The sequence below is a fragment of the Diplotaxodon limnothrissa genome, linkage group LG4, assembly GCF_057381915.1.
Source record: "Diplotaxodon limnothrissa isolate DT_005_m linkage group LG4, D_limnothrissa_male_GT1.1, whole genome shotgun sequence".
Classification (NCBI taxonomy): domain Eukaryota; kingdom Metazoa; phylum Chordata; class Actinopteri; order Cichliformes; family Cichlidae; genus Diplotaxodon; species Diplotaxodon limnothrissa.
The window spans coordinates 21204776-21225221 of record NC_140599.1 but is presented as its reverse complement, the minus strand read 5'-3'; the positions used below and the strand labels follow the sequence as shown (position 1 = coordinate 21225221).

The 20446-nt window shown below is 41.8% G+C and overlaps 1 protein-coding gene across 1 annotated transcript; it reads right to left on the bottom strand.

The window, feature by feature from the left end:
• Positions 1-735: 735 nt before the first annotated feature.
• On the bottom strand, positions 736-19096 carry LOC146633736 (cytochrome P450 2K1-like). Its single transcript, XM_085351632.1, has 9 exons — positions 18857-19096; positions 18164-18323; positions 17926-18075; positions 13601-13761; positions 12809-12988; positions 12573-12726; positions 11539-11720; positions 2742-2883; positions 736-2636 (listed from the first exon to the last, which is right to left on the bottom strand). Exons 1-9 carry the CDS (start codon positions 19055-19057, stop codon positions 2449-2451), a joined length of 1518 nt encoding a protein of 505 aa, XP_085207758.1. The 5' UTR covers positions 19058-19096; the 3' UTR covers positions 736-2448.
• Positions 19097-20446: the final 1350 nt, after the last annotated feature.

Sequence of the window (20446 nt, the reverse complement as noted above, 5' to 3'; positions counted from 1 at the left end):
ACATGTTTTCAAATATAACAATAAACAATGTAGCAAGTTTTTTTTTTTTTTTTCCCAAAGGGAGAGGGTACAATCAGCAATAGGATACTACAATCTTTTAGTAAATATTATAATTTGTATTTGCTACAGGCAACAAATAATTCAGACATTTTAAATGACATGTTTATCTTATATCACCATTACTGGCATTATCAACTGTTAATTTTCATACATCTGCGCAAACTGATTATAAAACACAAGGACCTTATTATGATCCAAAGCATGCTTCCATTTCACTATTTTAGAGATGACAAGCCATTCTCATATAAAACTGAGAATGCTTAAATAAAAAACAAAAAGGAAAACGTGATTCTTAAAAGGGGCGATTCAGGACAAAATCACGTGTGTATATATTTTTTTTCTGTGGTATTTGTATTTATCCATCTAGATTGGTGACGAGTTTTGGGTGTTTGCCTTATTTTGAATATAAAGGAAGAGGACAACACTTTCATTGTTATGCTAAAAGACAAGTAATGGTAATGCTTCTTTCTGTAAAACTTTTTTTTTGTTATACAGAAAAAAAATCTGGTGCTTTTAGCCTTACATGCTGTATACTGTTGTGGGCATAAATGGGTAGTAATTGGGCTTTTAATTATTTCTTTTAAGTGTGTTTTTTTTTCAGGGTGGAATGATTGTAATGCATACATCTTTAATGACTTTAAAAAAAAAAAAAAAAAAACAAGAATTGGTTGCTGTTTGAATTTATCTTGGACTTTCTCTAATCCACACAGGACCAAATGTCTTTTAACTTGACAAGGCCAGCTCCTATTAACTTCTTGCTAGTGATCATGTTTCACTACAACTGGCAGTTTCTTTGTGTAGCAGATAGATGGATAGATGCAGATTCCAAGATTAAATAGTTTAAATAAGTTTAAATAATTGTAAGTTATTCAGATGTGTAACCACTTTGCCAGAGTGAAAGAATACTCAAACTGTCCCCCTCCACATGAGAGGAAATTGGTTAGGATGTTCAGAAACTACAACGGCTCAAGTCTGCCATTAAGTGGAAACTGCTGGAACGCCAGCGTCACCATCCACAATGAAGTGAGGCCCTGGGTTCTAATCTGCCAGCTCGTCAAGACCGTAGGTGTGAATGTGAGTGTAAATCTGTCTCTCTGTGTCGGTCCTGCGACAGACTGGTGACCTGCACAGGGCATACCCTGCCTCTCGCCCTATGGCATCTAGAATAGGCTCCAGCCCCTGTAACCCTGAATTAGATGAGGAGAAAAAGATGGAGCAATTTAACCAGTTTAATCATTTAAAGTTACTTCTACCAAAGAAGAGTGGTCAAATAACCAGCCACATTTATGCCAGAATTCTGCTGATGGTGACCATCTGGTCGAAATAGAGCTTCCTGAGGAATATTTAACTAAATATTAGTTGGGTTATATGCATATATTTGACCCCGTGTGCATTAGAGAAAATAGACAATAATTTATAATAATGTATAAACGGAAAGTTTAAAGAAATCCTTAAAACCCGAAATTTACCATGACATTCATCCCCATGATGAGTACATTTCTGACCATAACTGTACATCTCTAGACCAACAGAGGGATACAAATAGCCACCATTACAACTCAGCTGAGGGGAGTGGCATTATAATCTCTTTGATCAGCTAGTACAGGGTCACTGAATCTAGGGCTGTGGCATTTACCTACTGGGCCAATGCAAATATGGGCCCCTCCACTATCTTCACCGTGCGCTCATGTACCTTGTTGAACAGAGTTCGGTGTGTAAAAATTGATTGATACACATGAGGAAACAAAAATCAAAAGGTCAACCTGAAAAGCTAAGAGAGAAAAATTTAATGAAAGTAGAAATAGATGCAGTAAAATGTGTCAAATTAACCAAATATTGTACATATGCTTCCATTTGACCCTGAATGACCTTTCTGAGCTGTACACATAAGATTAGGACTCTGAAGTTAGGACAGTTTTACGTTGCTTCCATCTAACTGCAAACATTATACAGGACAAATACATTGAATACTAGCCTGTGTTCTTACTCCTGCTTTTTTTGTACATTTATTGCATTTTGCTTGATGGTTGTGTGATTTCTGCTGTCTGAACAACAAATTGTCCTTTAGGGATAATAAAAATATCCTTGCTTCTTTATTGAATTCTTGATTTATTGCCAAAAATGTTTCATGAGGTTACAGTGGCTTTAGACCACCAAAATCTAATTAATTCATCCCTGATTCCATGGTGTTTGTAGCCAAATTTTAAAAACTTCACTCAGGGGATTTATGATAGGTGTGTTTAAAAACAGCAAACTTGGTTTTAACAATGACAACAATACCTTTGATAAGAACAAGCAGATCAAACTCCTACAGCTTGTTGTTAGCGTTTTTGTGTAACCAAAATGGTTAAAGAAAAATAGCACTTGTGTGTTCTACACTTTTAATCTTTAAAATCTGCTGATGGCACAGAGCTTATGAGGTAAAGGGGTGAGGGTGAACCCTACAACTGGTGTCAGATCCAGGTCATCTCCAGTCATTCCAGGTGGAGGAGTGAATCGAAAGCGCTGGAGGAGGGAAGCGAAGAAAAGGAAAACCTCCATCTTGGCCAGACTCTCTCCAGCACAAACCCTCGACCCTGCAAGAAATCAGGGAATCGCAAACTGTTAAGCCATCTTAATGTTTGTCTTAGATTTTATGTCTTAGTCTTATATTTCTTTGTGTTAAGAACCCACACACTTACCTAGAGAGAATGGGATAAAGGCCTCTCTCCTTCTAAAATTGCCTTTCTCATCCAGGAAATGGGCTGGATTAAAAGCAGAACTCTTTTCCCAGTTATTCTCATCACAGTGAGCTGATGAAAGCAGACCAATCACTGGGGTTCCCTAAAATATGGAGAAGATTGCTTTCTCATTGTCTTAAGAGCACTCATGAAATAAATTTTACTTAAGTTTCCGAAAATTAACTCATATTGTAAATGACCAAAACAGCAATAATGTGTATGCTGAGCTAATTTCTTCCTTTATATGTATTCATTAACTGTTCATTTCTATATTAGGCAACAAAAAAGTCCTGAGTTTAATTACTTGTTGTACATTTTACATAGTTTTGTTTTTTTTTTAAAACAAAAACAAAAAAACATTTATAGCAAGTTGCATTTGTCAGGGGTTTTTCTTGTTATTTTAGCCTCCCCCTGTGTTCCTTTTGTATCTTTTGTGCAGTAATGTTATACAATATATTCATTCCTTATTGTTTTCTTATTGTAACTGTTTATTTCAGTACATTTGTTGTTAAATAAAAAAAATAAAAAAATAACCTATAGGGTAAGCACCCATAGTTTTCAGTGATTTTTTAAGACTAAAATCTTATTTAAAATTTCAACTTGTGATAATTTATGGATATGAAAATAAAAAAACCCCAAATAAACAGACTAAGATCTACTATAGTTTGAGAACAACGACAGCTTAAACACTGTAAAATGTAATATTGTGTTTAATTAAAAATATTAAATAGGCTGAACTCAGTTTTTATAAATTTGTTATTAGAACTCGATTTAAATAAGTTACCAGTACTTTTTAGGCAAAACCGCTGATAAACTCAATTTATTTGAGTTGTCTTAACTTAGAAAAACTAAGTAAGATGGAAGTTTTGCTTCTCAGTGCGGAAGGATAAAAGATGTGTTTTGAAAATGCCCCGTCACTACCGTCGTCCTCCCTCTCGGATCAGTCCGCATGTTCATGGTGCCAGCATTTGTTATCAGAATCGTGTTTATTGGCCAAGTATATGTGCAGACACATACAGGGAATTTGGGTCCGGTAGATGGTGGCTCTCAAGCACAGCAATGTAAATCTCACACACACACACACACACACACACACACACACACACACACACACACACACACACACACACACACGTGTCTATATATACACATTACACATACATACACAAAGCTGTGTAAACCAACTATAAATAACGAATCTAACTTCTATACATAAAATACAGAAATGAATGACGTGGAATGAATACTACAAAATGTACATAAGGTGCAGTTGCAGTCTGGCAGTGGGAGCAGTGTGACAGGTCAACTGTTAAGAAGGGAGATGGCGAGGGGAAAGAAACTGTTCCTGTGTCGGGTGGTCCTGGTCTGCAGGCTTCTGTACCGTCTGCCAGAGGGCAGCAGATCAAAAAGTCTGTGTGCAGGGTGTGAGGGGTCTATGATGATTTTCACTGCCCGTTTCCTGGTTCTTGAGAGGTACAGATCCTGGATGGAGGGCAGGGGGGTGCCGATGATCCTTTCTGCTGCCCGTTCAGTCCGCTGCAGTCTGCTCCTGTCCTGTTTAGTGGCTGCTCCATACCAGACTGTGATGGAGGAGCACAGGACAGACTCAATGACCGCAGTGTAGAACTGGATCAGCAGCTCCTGTGGAAGACTGTACTTCCCCAGTTGTCTTAGGAAGTACATCCTCTGCTGGGTCTTTTTGAGGATGGAGTTGATGTTGGTCTCCCACTTCAGGTCCTGGGAGATGGTTGTACCCAGGAACTTGAAGGTCTTCACAGTTGACACAGGGCTGTCTGATATGGTGAGGGGGAGCAGAGTTGAGGGATGTCTCCTGAAGTCCACTGTCATCTCTACAGTCTTAAGAGTGTTCCGCTCCAGATTGTGCTGACTGCACCAGAGTACCAGCCGCTCAACTTCTTGCCGGTATGCAGACTCATCACCATCTTGAATGAGGCCAATGACAGTGGTGTCATCTGCAAACTTTAGGAGTTTGACAGCCGAGTTCTTGGAGGTGCAGTCGTTAGTGTAGAGGGAGAACAGTAGTGGTGAGAGGACACATCCTTGAGGGGCACCAATACTGAGGGACCGGGTTTCAGAGGTGATCTCCCCCAGCCTCACTTGTTGCTTTCTGTCTGTCAGGAAGCTGGTGATCCACTGACAGGTAGCTGGTGACACGCTGAGCTGGGAGAGTTTGGAGGAAAGAAGTTCAGGCACAATGGTGTTAAAAGCCGAACTAAAGTCCACAAACAGGACCCTGGCATAAGTTCCCGGGCGGCCAAGGTGTTGCAGGATGTAATGCAGCCCCATGTTCACTGCATCATCCACCGACCTGTTTGCCCGGTAGGCAAACTGCAGAGGGTCCAGCTGGTGGCCTGTAATGTTTTTCAGATGGGCTAACACCAGTCGTTCGAAGGATTTCATGACCACAGACGTCAAGGCGACAGGTCTGTAGTCATTCAGTCCTGTGATGGTGGGTTTCTTGGGAACAGGGATGATGGTGGAGCGTTTGAAGCAGGAGGGAACTTCACACAGCTCCAGGGATCTGTTGAAGATGCGAGTAAAGATGGGAGCCAGCTGTTCAGCACAGGTTTTGAGGCAGGAGGGTGAGACGCCGTCTGGTCCGGGGGCTTTCCTGGGCTTCTGTTTCTGGAATAGTCGGCTCACATCCTGAGTGTGTATTCTGAGTTTCAGGGAGGAGGAAAGGGGGGTGAGAGGTGTGGTGGAGGTCGTTGAGTCTGGATTGGAGAGGGTGGTGGTGGTCGTTGAGTCTGGATTGGGGAGGGTGGGGGTGGTCGTTGAGTTTTGATCGGGGAGGGGCAGGGTGAAGGGGGGAGAGGTGGAAGGTGTGTTGGGGGTCAATGTCTGAAGCAATGTCCCTGGGAAGGGGAGGGTGGGGCGTGGGAGTCTGTCCGTCTCAAAAGTGTTTAACTCGTTGGCCAGGTCTTTGTTTGCTTCAATAGTGGGTGGGTGGCGTCTGTAGCTGGTGATTTCCTGCAGGCCCCTCCACACTGACGCAGGGTCGTTGGCTGAGAGCCGTTCTTCCAGCTTCTGGGAGTAGATACTTTTAGCTGCTTTGATCTCCTTGGTCAGTGTGTTCCTGGCTTGCTTGTACAGGACCCTGTCACCACTTCTGTAGGCGTCCTCCTTGGCCTTACGAAGATGTTGGAGTTTAGGAGTGAACCATGGTTTATTGTTGTTGCATGTGCAAAAGGTCTTTGTTGGCACACACACGTCTTCACAGAAACTGATGTATGATGTCACAGTGTCCGTGAGCTCATCTAGGTTCTCAGATGCAGCTTCAAAAACAGTCCAATCAGTGGAGTCAAAACAGTCCTGCAGTTCCTGCTTTGCTGCGTTAGTCCACTTCTTCACAGTTTTAACTACAGGCTTGGCACGTTTGAGTTTTTGCCTATAAACTGGAATAAGATGGACCATGCAGTGATCAGAATGTCCCAAAGCTGCCCGGGGCACAGAGCGATAGGCATCTTTTAGAGTGGTGTAGCAGTGATCCAGTATGATGTTGTCCCTGGTGGGGCAGTCTATATGCTGTCTGTATTTAGGGAGTTCGTAGTTTAGGTTTGCTCTGTTAAAATCCCCAAGAATAATTGTAAAGGAATCCGGGAATTTCCTCTCCAGGGTAGTAATCTGGTCAGCCAGCTCGCACAGTGCGTTGTTCGCGTTGGCCTGTGGAGGGACGTAAACTCCGACCAGCATGAAGGAAGAAAACTCCCGCGGTGAATAAAAAGGTTTACAGTTGATGAAAAAACTTTCCAAGTGTGGGCTGCAGTGTTTCTGTAACACTGTGACATCAGTACACCAACCTTCATTAATGTAGAAGCAGACTCCACCACCCTTTGTTTGCCCTGAGAGCTCTGTTTCGCGGTCCGCCCGGTGAAGTTGGAAGCCCGGCAGATTTAAGACAGCGTCTGGGACTCGCTCACTGAGCCAGGTTTCAGTGAAGCAGAGGGCAGCAGAGCGTGCAAAGTCCTTGTTAGTCCGGTTATGGAATATGTTGAGCAAACCTGGAGAAGCGTCAGCTCAAGATATTATTGTTTTCATTGCTGTGAATCTTTACCTGATACACTGACTTGGTGAGTAAACGTTTACTCTTATTCAAACTGATTTTGTGGCTTCTCTTAGTTTAGCACCAGGTTTATAATCTTGCTAGCTAGTTAGTGTTAGCCTAGCGTTGCTGCTGCGGCTGGGCTCATGTTACTTAAAAACCTTACATAAAAATATGTCTGAAATTTTCTGTTGATTGTTTGAAATAAAAAAGTGAGATAAGAGCCCAGACGAAATTCTTCGGGAGGTGCAGCCGTTAGGGGTGGGGTGTGGGGTCGCTAGCCCCGGGACGTCGGGCTAGCGATTTTGCGAGCCCTGTATCTGATTGAGGAATCACTCATCTTTGGAAAAGAGTTTATTACAGAGAAATGGCTCTTTCCAAAATAAAAGCTATACTATACGCTTCTTCTGGGCTATATTCTCAGCAGCATATTGTAGCGGGTCAGGGCTGTTCGGGGTTCTGTTTTTTACAGTTGTTTTGTTTATGTTGCCATAGTGACGGGTGACGCCCTCTCGCTGCGACGGTGTGTCCTTCCGGGGTCAGAGGGCGCCCTGTGTGTTGTTGTTGTTGCTGTTGCCGCGCTGAGCAGTTAGCTAGCGGCAGTGTTCTTCTGCAGATGTCAATAAACGGCTGTGCTCCCTGGCTAGCTCACGGGAAGCAAGACCAAACGACACCTCCCTCTCCACAATATCAAACATATCAGGTCCCCATAAGGAGAATCATGTGCTAACGGTTGTCTAAATGACTCGGGTAAAGTTTGTAGCATGCATGCTTGTTGTTTTTGTCTGCTTCCACTTGTCTTTGCACTAGGGTGATGTCAGCATAAATGTGTAGTCATATTCGTTGTGTTCCCACTAGTGCTGTCAGCGTTAATCTCGTTGAAATGACGTTAACGCCACAACAAGGCAATCTCACGGCAATCTCCTTTAACGAGCTACCCCTGATCGCCCTGTGCGTGGGGCTAGACGGCCAACACGTTAACGAGCTAACTGTGCTAACACACTAGTTCCCACCCATGTAATTGAGCATTACGTGGCACATCCAACATACTGTTTTACTTTAGTCCATGACACGCTTACCTTCAGGGTCATACGTCACATGAAAACCAAAATAATTCCAAACGCCAGATCTAAATGAGGGTGGGGGAGGTTCAATTTGCTATGTTGCAAGGAGAGCTTAACTTCTGTCTCGCTGGCTTGCCCTGCGCTCTTCCTTCTGACTATGCTGTCTGTGTTGAGCGCTCAGTGGATCTGTGCTCGACAGTGCAGCCTAGGCGGAGTAGTCGAACGCAGATTCACTGAGCGCTTAACACAGACAGCATCGTCAGAAGGAAAGTTGATCAAATAAATTACAAATTTTGTATTGTTTGATACATATGCGTACCGAACCGAAAGCACTGTATCGAACGGTTCAATATCAATACGAGTATCGTTGCACCCCTAATATATAGATATAGATATATAGATATCTATACATCCATCTCTATATAGATATCTATCTCTATATCTATCTATAGATAGAGATATAGATATATATCAATATCATGTTTAACCTGAGTAGCAAAAGACCGCGGGGGGGGGGGGTTGAAAACAATATGCCAGGAGTTAGCTTTGCTCGCGGACTCTATCAAGCCTTGACCTCCCGGTCAGCTTTTGCTCTGGTGGATAACAGAGCTCTCCGAAAACTTGGAAGCATTTTTGCAAATATGTGATATTTTGATAAATTAAGTAGATATTTGAGCATTACACAGCTACATTCTCGGCTGAATATATCTTAAAGGTTATTTTGTGACCCAGAAAGGGTAGTCTGGGGAAAAGGCAGATCGCATTTGTTGGCCACGGTTGCGAGGCAATGGCGGAGGAGCACGGCTAAAAAACGTATTTTTTCTGGGTCACAAAATAAACTTTTGAGATATTTTCAGGCGAGAATGTAGCTGTGTAAAGTTCAAATATCTGCTCAATTTATCAAGACATCACATATTTGCAAAAATGCTCAGACGTTTTCGGAGACGTCCATTTTTTTTCATGCTTTGTGGCAGCTTTTGAACATCTGTGGCATCTATTAATGTGAAATCTAGACTTTATTTAACAACATAAGCAAACTCTATGTTACAATGATTGCACAGCCATTAAGGATCAAATCAGTTTCTGAAAAATGTTCTGCTTTTTCTCCCTCTTGCTTCTTACTGTCTTTGAGGCTTGGGACCAGCACTCTTGTTGTTGGACAGAAAGACATCAACTCAGTGGTAAGCATTTTGGTTTTCCAATATATTAGCAACTGTCAGTGACATTTATATTAATCAGGCTGGACTTAAATCATACTTTAGATCAACCTGTTTTACTTATTGTTTTATTTGTGCTTTGGTTTGGGGAAGTTGATTCTGTACTGATCTTTTCATGTCTTCTGTTATTAGACTTGAGATATGACTGCACTATGCTGTTGCTGGTGACTCCAGTTAATTCTACAAGACATGCTGTGTAAGTAAACAAACAGTTTGGTCTGCATTTCTTGAAAGATCACATCCCCCAAACTTAGTTTAGAGGGTCTACACTGTTGTGATGGCAGCAGCCACACAGGGGTAAATTAGTCCATTTTTCACTTTATTATTTTGCTTTGCAGTATTCTTCATTAATATAATTCATTAATCATTTGGTTAAACCTAACACTGGTATTATGAGGCGCGCACATAGTAGCATTGTATGGTTTTTCTAAAATGTTTTGTTATATTAATTATGTTTCTCTTTCTTTGAGTTACCTGGGTTTGGGCGGTGGCTGTTTCCTGTCTGGGCAAAAGGTGTGGCTGAGGACTCTGGGGACAAAATGCCTGCTCAGCAGGACCAACCATGGGCTTACCAGGAGCAGGGGTGTTTTAGGTTTAGTTAGGTTATTCTGTGCTTAGTTAATATTAGTGTGTGTTTTTGTTTTCCCCCCTATTGTGTTCAAATGGTTTGGCCAAATCATTATAAAAGCTACCCTCATGTGTCTTTGTAATTAGGTCAGTTTGTGAGTTAAGTTGTGTCTCACTTTGTTTTGTTTAAGTTTCTGGAAATTACTTTTTGTAGAGTTATATTTAGTTGACCTGTTTTATGGGCCTGCTAAGTATGGTTTTGAATTTTGTTAATTTTGGACTTTTTGAGGGTTAAAATAAAGAAAACCCTTTTTGAAGATATTTTTTTGCCTGTGTCCTCTTTGCTTTGGCTGCTTGGTCCCTCACAACTGTATATAGTGAAGTCTGCAAGTTTTCTAACAGCAACATTTGTTTTGTGCTCAAATCATTTTGCACATCATTAGAATTAAAGTTATTGGCCATGTTTGCATAGCCCTTTTTAAAATGATGCTTTCATGACATTATTGTATGTTGGGTGGTGGTCACGGCTATCCAGACTGACAATTGGGACATTGAATGTCACCTCTCCGGTGGGGAGGGAGCCTGAGATTGTCCAAATCTGAGTCTGTTTTATACCAAATGCAGAAAAAAATGTTTTAAGAAAACAATTAAGTTCATGTTCCAAAAAATATGATTGTTTGCTTGCAGGACAACAGGAGAGATGAGTCCTCCGTCACAGATGGTGTGGTCAGTGAAGATGGTTGCCTGCAGGTTCAAGCTCATTGCATCTCCAACCCACATCCACTGTACTTAAGGGAAGTTAAAGACTTTCTTCTGCACCTTACATTTGGATCACCTCGATCCATGATAGTCATTCAGGCCTGGACTGGAAACAAGCCATCCTTAAAATAATACAACATTCCAGCTCATGTGTTGGAATGCAAAACAAATGTGTTGTTTAAATTAGAGACTGCATTTGTGACAGAACAACAAATATTTTATTTTGATTATATAAGTAATGTAAGTAAAAAAAAAAAAAACTTGTGGTAGGCCTAAACTTATTTTCAGAATAATTAAATCTGAGACTTTGTTTCATTGTGAGATTATAACAGTGATGGCAATATAATTGTTTGTTGTTCAGCAGAACAGTGTCCAGTATGTTGGCTGTTATACTTTGTTATGTTTGAAAATAAAACTTCATTTTAACATCATCACAAAAAGTGTTGTTAATTATTTTTAATCATATTCATGGTACCACAAATTGTTTTTTCATTTAGTTGAACTTGAAATGTTTGTCAGTAGGTAAACAATTAGTATTGTACAGTCAGAAATATCAAGTTATTCTTAATACTGCAGACTTGCAATGTATAAGTTGTCCTAACAGTCATCTTAAGTAAGCTTTACTTAGTTTTTTGAGGCAACGAGTTTCCTTAATTTTATTGAGTTCTGGGAACTAACAAGGCTGTACAGTGTACTCAAAATGAGTCATCTTAAGTAAACTTGATCCAATTTTTTGAGTTCTGGGAACAAATGAGCTTGTACAGAGTACTCAAAATAAATAAGTTGTCCTAATTTAGTCATTTTTAGCTAAGCTTTACTCAATTTTTTTGAGGCAACGGGTTTCCTTAATGCTTTTGAGTTCTGGGAACTAATTAGATTTTACAGTGAAGTCTGAACAAAAGTCATTATCCTACATAGTAGCCTGTACGTCTTGGTGAGGGTCCTATAGAGCCCAGTGTGTTAGTTTCATGTTACTCTTGATGCTGTTTGTTCTGCACTCACGTGTCATTTTTAAAAAAAATAAAAATGTAGACGTGTACAGTGTCACTAATTGGTTCAGAACTGGGACTGTTTGACTTTTGTTTTACCTTCTTGATGAAGTAGGACTGAAAGGTGACATCTTGTGAAACGCAACGTACAATAAAAGGCGTAGTATTAATCACTCTTTGTATTTCATGGATGACAGCGTCAGTGAACGGCAGGCTCTTTCTGTCTCCCACTCGGACCTGGCGATTTTCTACTACCTGATCCAGTTCCTCCTGGACTTTGTCTACAAAAAGAACAAAAAAACAAACCAAGTAATGATTGAAACTGTAGTAGTGTTGTTACACAAATTATTCTATTTAAGAGCAATTTATTAATTTGCTGTTAGGTTTGAATTCATATTTATATCTGCAGTATTCTGCACACTGCTGGAGCTAAGTAAAAGGGACATCTAGCAAACCTATGTTAGTCAGAATAGCAATGACTAATGGTCGAACAAAAATTCAGATTTTGGACAAATTATATCCAAATGTGATCGTATAAGTTTTTGGAAGTCATGAGATTTAGTTCTTTCATAAATAAAATGAAGAACATACTTTAAAAGAGAAACAGTTGATTATGTTTTATATGCTTCAATTTCTTGATTGCTAATATATCCTCACAATATACAGTGAACTCCTTCCCGGTGAAGCCATGGCAAGCCTACTGTGGTTTGTTATTGGTTTTGTGTTTGGTATTGTTTTTTCCGACCTTCTTTATCTGCCACCATCTTATTCTTACCCAGTAGTAGGTAGTAATCTAATAAGTAAATAGACCAGGGAGTGGAAATGATGAGTATTGCCAGAGAGCCAGTTTGACAGTATTCTGGGTTACTAGACAATGGCTATTTGCCCATGGGTAGGACTGTGTTTTTGTTCTAAATCATTTCTCACATTTGCTTTTTATTTGACGTAAGTGGTTCTCACCATCTTTTCTTCCCCTGTTAGAAAAAGCTGCATAACCTGGTCTAAATTTTATGAAAATGTTGTTTTTTGATTTTTCTTTCTTTTCACTTAAAATACCTTTGTTTCATTTCCACATTGCCCAGATATCTGGTGAATGAAGCATCACCAGTAAATAAGTGTATTATATTTCTTACCTTGTATTTCAGGGTACTTGGCCATGAGCATTAAGCCATATCTTATAGTAATAGATGTAGATTCTGAGCCAGCAGTAAATAGGTTGACAACAGTAATCAGTAGGTTGTCTTCGTGATAGTGAGAACTTATATTTTTATCTATATTTCCAGATGCCTTACAAGTAGAAAAAAGGGAAGAAATGAGTCTCAGTAATAAGATTACTTTGGAAAGGTATTTAATCAAATTTAGGTCTTACCTCAAGCTGAATCTTCCGAGCGAGAAATGAATCCACCAAACTTCTGCACATCTGTGGATCAAGGGTGTCCTCTAAACCTTTGATCAATGCTGCGATCTGTCTTCTATTAGCAAAGGCATTCTCTATCAGCTCTTTGCGGGCTTTAACCCAACTGAACAGCATTGGAAAGTAGTTATACAACTGTTGAATAAACAAGAAAGTTAGATTCACCACACATTACCAGTTTAACAAATACATTGTATTTATATGTTTAATTATAGAAAACTGCATAACTGGACATGATATCCTGTTGCTATTAATCTTCGATTTAGATAAGAGAACCTCAAATCCTGTTCGTGGCAGGGCATGGATGACATGGTTATGATTTTGCAGATACTTTGTAATGACTAAATACTATTGGCCTTAATGTCTTCTTTTAACATTCTGAATTTACACTAAAACTGCATTTTGACTAAAGGTAAATAGTAATGCTGATCTACTGAACTTAGAACACAGGAGACAAGAGCAAGACAAAATCTACATTTTTAATCAAAGGTTAACCAGGCTCATGAGGTCAGCAGTCGGAAAGGCAAACAGGCAGACAATAAGAAGGGTTCTAAAACCATTCCAACAGGTTATAAGCAATGGAAACTAGACTAGGTACTAGAAAGAAGACAAAAAACAAAACAAAAAGACAAATAATTACAAACATGTAAAGGAGTAGTAGTAAGTAGCAGTGAGCAGCAAAATAACCTGACAAGTGACAGGGGAGTGAGGATGTGAAGAACTGTTTCTGTCAGATTGTTATCATACCTGCACTGAAGCAGAGCCCAGGAGTTGAGTATTCCTAATAGCTCGACTCACCATCACTCTGAACTCTGGGTCATCATATTCAAATCTTTTACCATAAACAATCGAACAGATGATATTGGAAACAGCAGCATTCACAGCCTCAGCACTGTCAAAGGCTTTACCTGACAGAAAAAGGAAGGTGTTTTTATTTAAGGACCAACACAGTAAGAACTAGAAGCCTCAGGTAATAAACGTTCACAAAGGCAGGATGCAGGAACAAGTTTGTTTTGTGTGTTACAACACAGCCCTTCCTGATATGTTTGCTCAAGGTCTCCAACCAGGGATGAATGTATAACTACCATTTTATGAAAGCGCTAAGTTGGGACTATGAGTAAAATGAAAATAACAAAATAAATGCAGTCATGCATTTTGCAGTCATTCAGTCACACAATCTTAATTGCTGTGAATTACAAATCACATTTCATTAAACTGAAATTCTTTTCAATGTTGTTTATAAACATATTTGTCTTGAATTTCATATATATATATATATGTGTATGTTCTTCCTCTACCCTCACCCCCCCCCCATTTTTGCACATGTCGAGGAGCGTGTCAGGCTACATTACACTGTGTGTTATACTTGTATAACTATGCATGTGACAAATAAAGAACCTTGAACCTTGAATTTAAAGCCAACAACCTGTTCAAATAAGTTAAAGTGTACAAGTTTGAAGAGCAAAATGTGTACCAACATCCCTGGTTAATGACTAATTTGCCTGAGAAAATCTAGTTAAATAAATCGGGATCTGGTGCCTCTGTTACCCAGTGTCGGGTATTGCATAAAGGGAAGGGTCATAAGTCAAGACGCTTTTCTTTTGAAGCTCCTTAGACTATCGGGGAATGTTACAGAATGTGGTTGCACAATGCGAGTGCTGAGTTACATAGTACGTAAAAATCATTAAAAATGCTAGTTATTGCCCTGTGCCGACTCAATAAGTACAGAGTTCCAAACTTCATAACGGCATTAACACCAGCACAAAAGTGTGCGCTGGGAGTTTCATGGCATGAGTTTCAATGGCCAAGCTGTTCCTGTAGCTGCAATGTGTTGATTAAATGGTAATTGCTAGTGTCACAGAAATGGCTTATGTATAAAGATGTTTAATAGATGGTTCCAGCAGTTAAAATGTTCTTGCTTGTACATTTCTGTGGACAATATTGTAAAGGTGCGTTTTCTTGTACAAGAGACATGTTTATCTTGTCACAAAGAACAAGTTTTTGTTACACCGCTATTATCGCGAGGTTTTGCGTGATAATATAGGCTGTGAGCCCACATTTAATAATTGCACTAAGGAGTTCAGCGAGCTATCTGCAAAAGCCTGGTTAGTCTACCAGCTGTTCAAGATATTTTCATATAATTGTATTGTCCATCCATCCATCCATCTTCATCCGCTTTATCTGAGGCCGGGTTTCGGGGGCAGCAGCCTAAGCAAAGAGGCCCAGACCTCCCTCTCCCCAGCCACCTCCTCCAGCTTATCCGGGGGAACACCAAGGCGTTCCCAGGCCAGCCAAGAGATATAATCTCTCCAGCGTGTCCTGGGTCTGCCCTGGGGCCTCCTCCCGGTGGGACATGCCTGGAACACCTCACCCAGGAGGCGCCCAGGGGGCATCCTTGTCAGATGCCCGAACCACCTCAGCTGGCTCCTTTCGATGTGGAGCAGCAGCTGCTCTACTCTGAGCCCCTCCCGGATGGCCGAACTTCTCACCCTATCTCTAAGGAAGAGGCCAGCCACCCTTCGGAGGAAGCTCATTTCTGCCGCTTGTATCCGCGATCTCGTTCTTTCGGTCACTACCCACAGCTCGTGGCCATAGGTGAGGGTAGGGACGTAGATCGACCGGTAAATTGAGAGCTTTGCTTTTACACTCAGCTCCCTCTTCACCACGACGGACCGGTGCAGCGTCTGCATTACTGCAGCTGCAGCCCCAATCCGTCTGTCGATCTCCGGCTCCCTTCTCCCATCACTCGCGAACAAGACCCCGAGATACTTGAACTCGTCCACTTGGGGCAGGAACTCATCCCCGACCCAGAGTGGGCACTCCACCCTTTTCCGGCTGAGAACCATGGCCTCAGATTTGGAGGTGCTGATCCTCATTCCCGCTGCTTCACACTCGGCTGCGAACCGTTCCAGTGCGAGCTGGAGGCCTTCACCCGATGAAGCCAACAAAACCACATCATCCGCAAAAATCAGAGATGAGATTCTGAGGCCACCAAAGCGAAAGCCCTCCGCCACTTGGCTGCGCCTAGAAATCCTGTCCATAAAAATTATGAACAGAACCGGAGACAAAGGGCAGCCCTGGCGGAGCCCATCACCCACCGGGAACGAGTCCGACTTATTGCCGGCAATGCGAACCAAGCTCTTACAACGGTTGTATAGGGATCGAATGGCCCGTAGCAATGGGCCAGACACCCCATATTCCCGCAACACCTCCCACAGGACACCCCGAGGGACACGGTCGAATGCCTTCTCCAAGTCCACAAAACGTATGTAGACTGGTTGGGCAAACTCCCATGCACCCTCAAGTATCCTCGAGAGGATAAAGAGCTGGTCCAGTGTTCCGCGACCAGGACGAAAACCGCATTGTTCCTCCTGTATCCGAGGTTCGACTAGCAGATGAACTCTCCTTTCCAGCACCCTGGCATAGACTTTCCCAGGGAGGCTGAGGAGTGTGATCCCCCTGTAGTTGGAACACACCCTCCGGTCCCCCTTCTTAAAGATGGGGACCACCACCCCGGTCTGCCAGTCCACAGGTACTGCCCCTGATCTCCACGCAACATTGCAGAGGCGTGTCAACCAGGACAGCCCTACAACGTCCAGAGCCTTCAGGAACTCGGGGCGGACCTCATCAACACCAGGGGCTCTGCCACCAAGGAGTTGTTTAACTGCCTCAGTGACCTCGCCCCCGGAAATTGGCGGGTCATTCCCCTCATCCCCAGACTCTGCTTCCTCCTCGGAAGACGTGTCAGTGGGATTAAGGAGGTCCTTGAAGTATTCCTTCCACCGCCTGACAATTTTCTCAGTCTTCGTCAGCAGCGCTCCGCCAGCATTATACACAGTGCAGGTAGAGCACCACTTTCCCCTCCTGAGACGCCTGACGGTTTGCCAGAATCTCTTCGAGGCAGTCCGAAAGTCTTTTTCCATGGCCTCTCCGAACTCCTCCCTGTCACGATCTGGTACAGGGATTCAAACGCAGAGCGGTAAGGTATCTCCAAGGTGTAGTTTATTTACAGTGCCAGTGCAATATATGTACAGTGAAGGGATCCAAAACTCCGGGGGAATCACAGGGTAACTCGCTCACGTCTTCTTCGCTCACACTCACACACGTTCCCGCAGCAGGGAGGTCGCAGGTCCCGGGGGGGGGGGAGATCTGAGGCAGACGAGAAGGCAGGTCACCAACTAATCACAAATCACGAATATGAAGCACAAGAGCTGTGAGAACACTAACGTTAGGGGTACAATCATCCAGCGACGAGAGGATCTGTGTTCCAGCCTCAAATAGTGCTCCCGGTGATGATGGGTGAGTGTTGTCAGGTGTGTGTGTGGGCCAAGGGCAGGAGCCCACAGTGAGCTCCGCCCAGGCAGAGAGGGAGAGAACAGAAACAGCAATTGTAGCCTTGTGGGGCCGACCGGGCAGGCACGGAGACCATGACACTCCCACACCCGAGTTTTTGCTTCAGCCACTGCCCGAGCCGCATTCCGCTTGGCCTGTCGATACCTGTCAGCTGCCTCAGGAGTCCCACAGGCTAACCAAGCCCGATAGGACTCCTTCTTCAGCCTGGTGGCCCCCTTCCCCTCTGGTGTCCACCATTTGGTTCGGGGATTACCACCACGGCAGGCACCAACCACCTTGCGGCCACAGCTCAATGCAGCAGCTTCGGCAATGGAGACGCTGAACATGGTCCATTCGGACTCAATGTCCCCAGTCTCCCCTTTTTTCTCAGAAAAGTCAGAATTCTGAGATTAAAGTCAGAATTCTGAAATTAAAGTCAGAATTCTGACTTTTTTCTCAGATTTTTTTTCCAGTGGCCCTTAGAAGTGGCAGATGGCCACAAGGTAATTTTTTTTGTTGTTAAAACACAAGTGTTACTTTTGATAGACTGAAGCGCTTAAAGCCTTTGTGTTTTTTCACGGCATTCAATAAATGCAACGAAGCGCCCGTCTTGAAGAAGCCGTGCCTGTGTTGTCATTTCGGAGTTACAATTACAATTTTAAATGAATGAATACAAATTTAAGACTGATTTGTAAAAACAGAGCTATTAGCAAAAGTTAATGTGTCAAAAGGTGTGTTACCTTTTTTTTCTTCAAATACTTCAATCAGGCACTCAGACTCCTCTATGATTTTTTCTTCGATTGCCGTCTTTCCCATTCCAAACTCTTTTAAGTTTGTTAATGCAAAATGCCTCATCTCTCTCCATGAATCTCCACTGGCAAAAACAATTCCTAGAGAATTTTTCAAGTACCAGAAGAAAAGCAAATATTAAAAAGAAACCTCAATATACACACACAGAAAAACATTTTTTCCACCCACCATGAGTTAATTTTAAGTCACTAATAATTGGAAGTATTTCTTTGTCTGAAAAGGCATCAACATTCAGCAGAGCTTGCTTGATCGTCTTGTAACCTGCCAGCACCACTGTCTTTTTGGGCCCCAAATGGACAGTGAATACTGGGCCATACTTCTTGGACAGCTGAAGTGAGTAAAACACAAGGAGACAAAAGTTTTTAAGTTTCTCCACATCTGAGTGGAAATAAATTGTAGCATTTAATAATAAATCTGTTTGCCTTTGCCAACAAACACTGCGTCAAACAAAAAAACTTTATGTCGTGAATTTTTTTAAATTTTAGAAGTCTGTCAAAAACTTGTTTAAAACTTAGAATTCAATTGTTATTTATTAGGCAAATTCAATTCAAAGTTTTATACCAAAATTTGAGCGGGCACACTGGACTCCTCGGAGAAGTAAGAAATTGTTCAAAGAGAACTTTCAACCGCACAAACATTTTTTGTTCAGGAATTCAAGTAAATAATCGTAAATTAGCATCTGCTTTAAAAAATATATAATAAATTATAGTTTAGCATGGAATGTCAGTTTAATTACAGAAACATTCAAAAAAGATTTTGGTAATAGCCAATGCTGTTATTTTAGAGCAGTTGAAGTATAATCTTTACATTGTATGGTGGCTTAATAATTTTGTCAAGCACTGTATTTGATTTTTTGCATACCTCATAGAGCGCAATGTGAAGCGGCTGACGATTCAACTGTAGCAAATTGCCAAACAGCGGCAGTGGCGTGGGACCTGGAGGGTAGTTTCTCTCAGAAGCAAGTTTGGTGCATATTAGATAGAAAGCAAGTAAGATCACAACTGTGATGAGCAGAGATGTTACATTCGGAGTATGTAGTAAAAAATCTTCCATTGCAGCCATACTGACCTAGAAACAAGAGTAGTCTGCCTTACACTTGTGTTTCAACAGACTTTATGGTTATTGTCAAACCGATATTAAACATTAACAACACAGACATGCCTTGTTTGGATAACAGCCAGTCAGACTCTGGCCTACTGAGACTATTGCTATTTACACACAGGCCCAGCCCCAGCCACTGGGGCCATGGGAATGCTGAGTGATCAGAGGGCAGTTTAGGTGAGCTCAGTCTGAACTTGTTTGGATCAGATTCAGAGCATGGGGTTTGAGGTTTGCAGCATGGATCCAGCAGTGACAATTCTTGTAGAGCACAGGTGTCGAACTCTAGACCTCGAGGGCCAGTGTCCTGCAGGTTTTTAGATGTGTCCTTGATCCATCACAGCTGATTTGAATGGCAAAATTACCTCCTCAACAAGTTCTCCAGAGGCCTGGTAATGAACTAATCATTTGACTCAGGTGTTTTGACCCAGGGTGAGATCTAAAACCTGCAGGACACTGGCTCTCGAGTTCGACACCCCTTTTGTAGAGCATCTGTGCCTGCAGAGGGTGCCATCACTGCAGGGCCTGCCAGCATACAGTGCCATGCATCCTATATTTGACTCATTGTCTTGAACAAAAGACTCCCGCTTCCTGCCACTGGTATGTCAGGTTGCTGGGCAGAATTTGATTAATTTTTCCAACATGTGTATTTTGATTATTGTGTGTTTTCATTTATTTCATTATCTAATTTCACTTTAAATGCATTGCCTTAGTTCAGTCATGAAATATTTGATTTGGTAAAATTATAATGAAGGCAGGATTGTGAAAAAGACTGAAAACTAGATATGACATTGATTCAGTTTGCATAGTAAAAATACAATACTTAATTTATTTAGCTGAAGACAGGGCCAACACACAATTACTGAGCTACTGGTTTAACATTTTTAACACATCCTTTAAGAGTATAGTAACCAGAGTGCAAAAGTGATGATTAATGCCAGAATCAAACATTGTTTTATTTAAATTAAAGCATTCTTTGAGAATCATGAGTTACATGGACCACAATCACAATATTGCCTACTGTAGCTGAAGGAAACTGTTTCCAGGGCCTAATCCGTGGATCGGCTTCCTCCGAGGCGTGGACGTCTATCAGCAGAGAATGTACCTTCACCTATCAGCAGAGAATGTCCCTTAGTCTGTAACACAGTCAAATATATTCTCAAGTAATATTCAAGCATGCCATTCAGCGTGTTAGTACGAGCAGCTCGGGAGCAGCTTGGGAGAACAAGAAAACAGAGACTGCTTTAGATTGTCTTCCCAAAGTGACTCAACTTTATTCACAAGTACAACAGTTTATATAGAGGGTAAAATTCATGAGACAGCAGATTTATCAGTTTAAACCAGTACAGACCA

Bases quoted from the DNA above. Each gene is read 5' to 3' on its own strand.
- LOC146633736 (XM_085351632.1), bottom strand. From the start codon at position 19,057: ATGGCTGCAATGGAAGATTTTTTACTACATACTCCGAATGTAACATCT. The intron at 18,324-18,856 runs GTATGCAAAAAA...TACTCACTTCAG, and splicing joins TTCACATTGCGCTCTATGAG to CTGTCCAAGAAGTATGGCCC. The intron at 12,727-12,808 runs GTAAGACCTAAA...TCTACTTGTAAG, and splicing joins CTCGGAAGATTCAGCTTGAG to GCATCTGGAAATATAGATAA.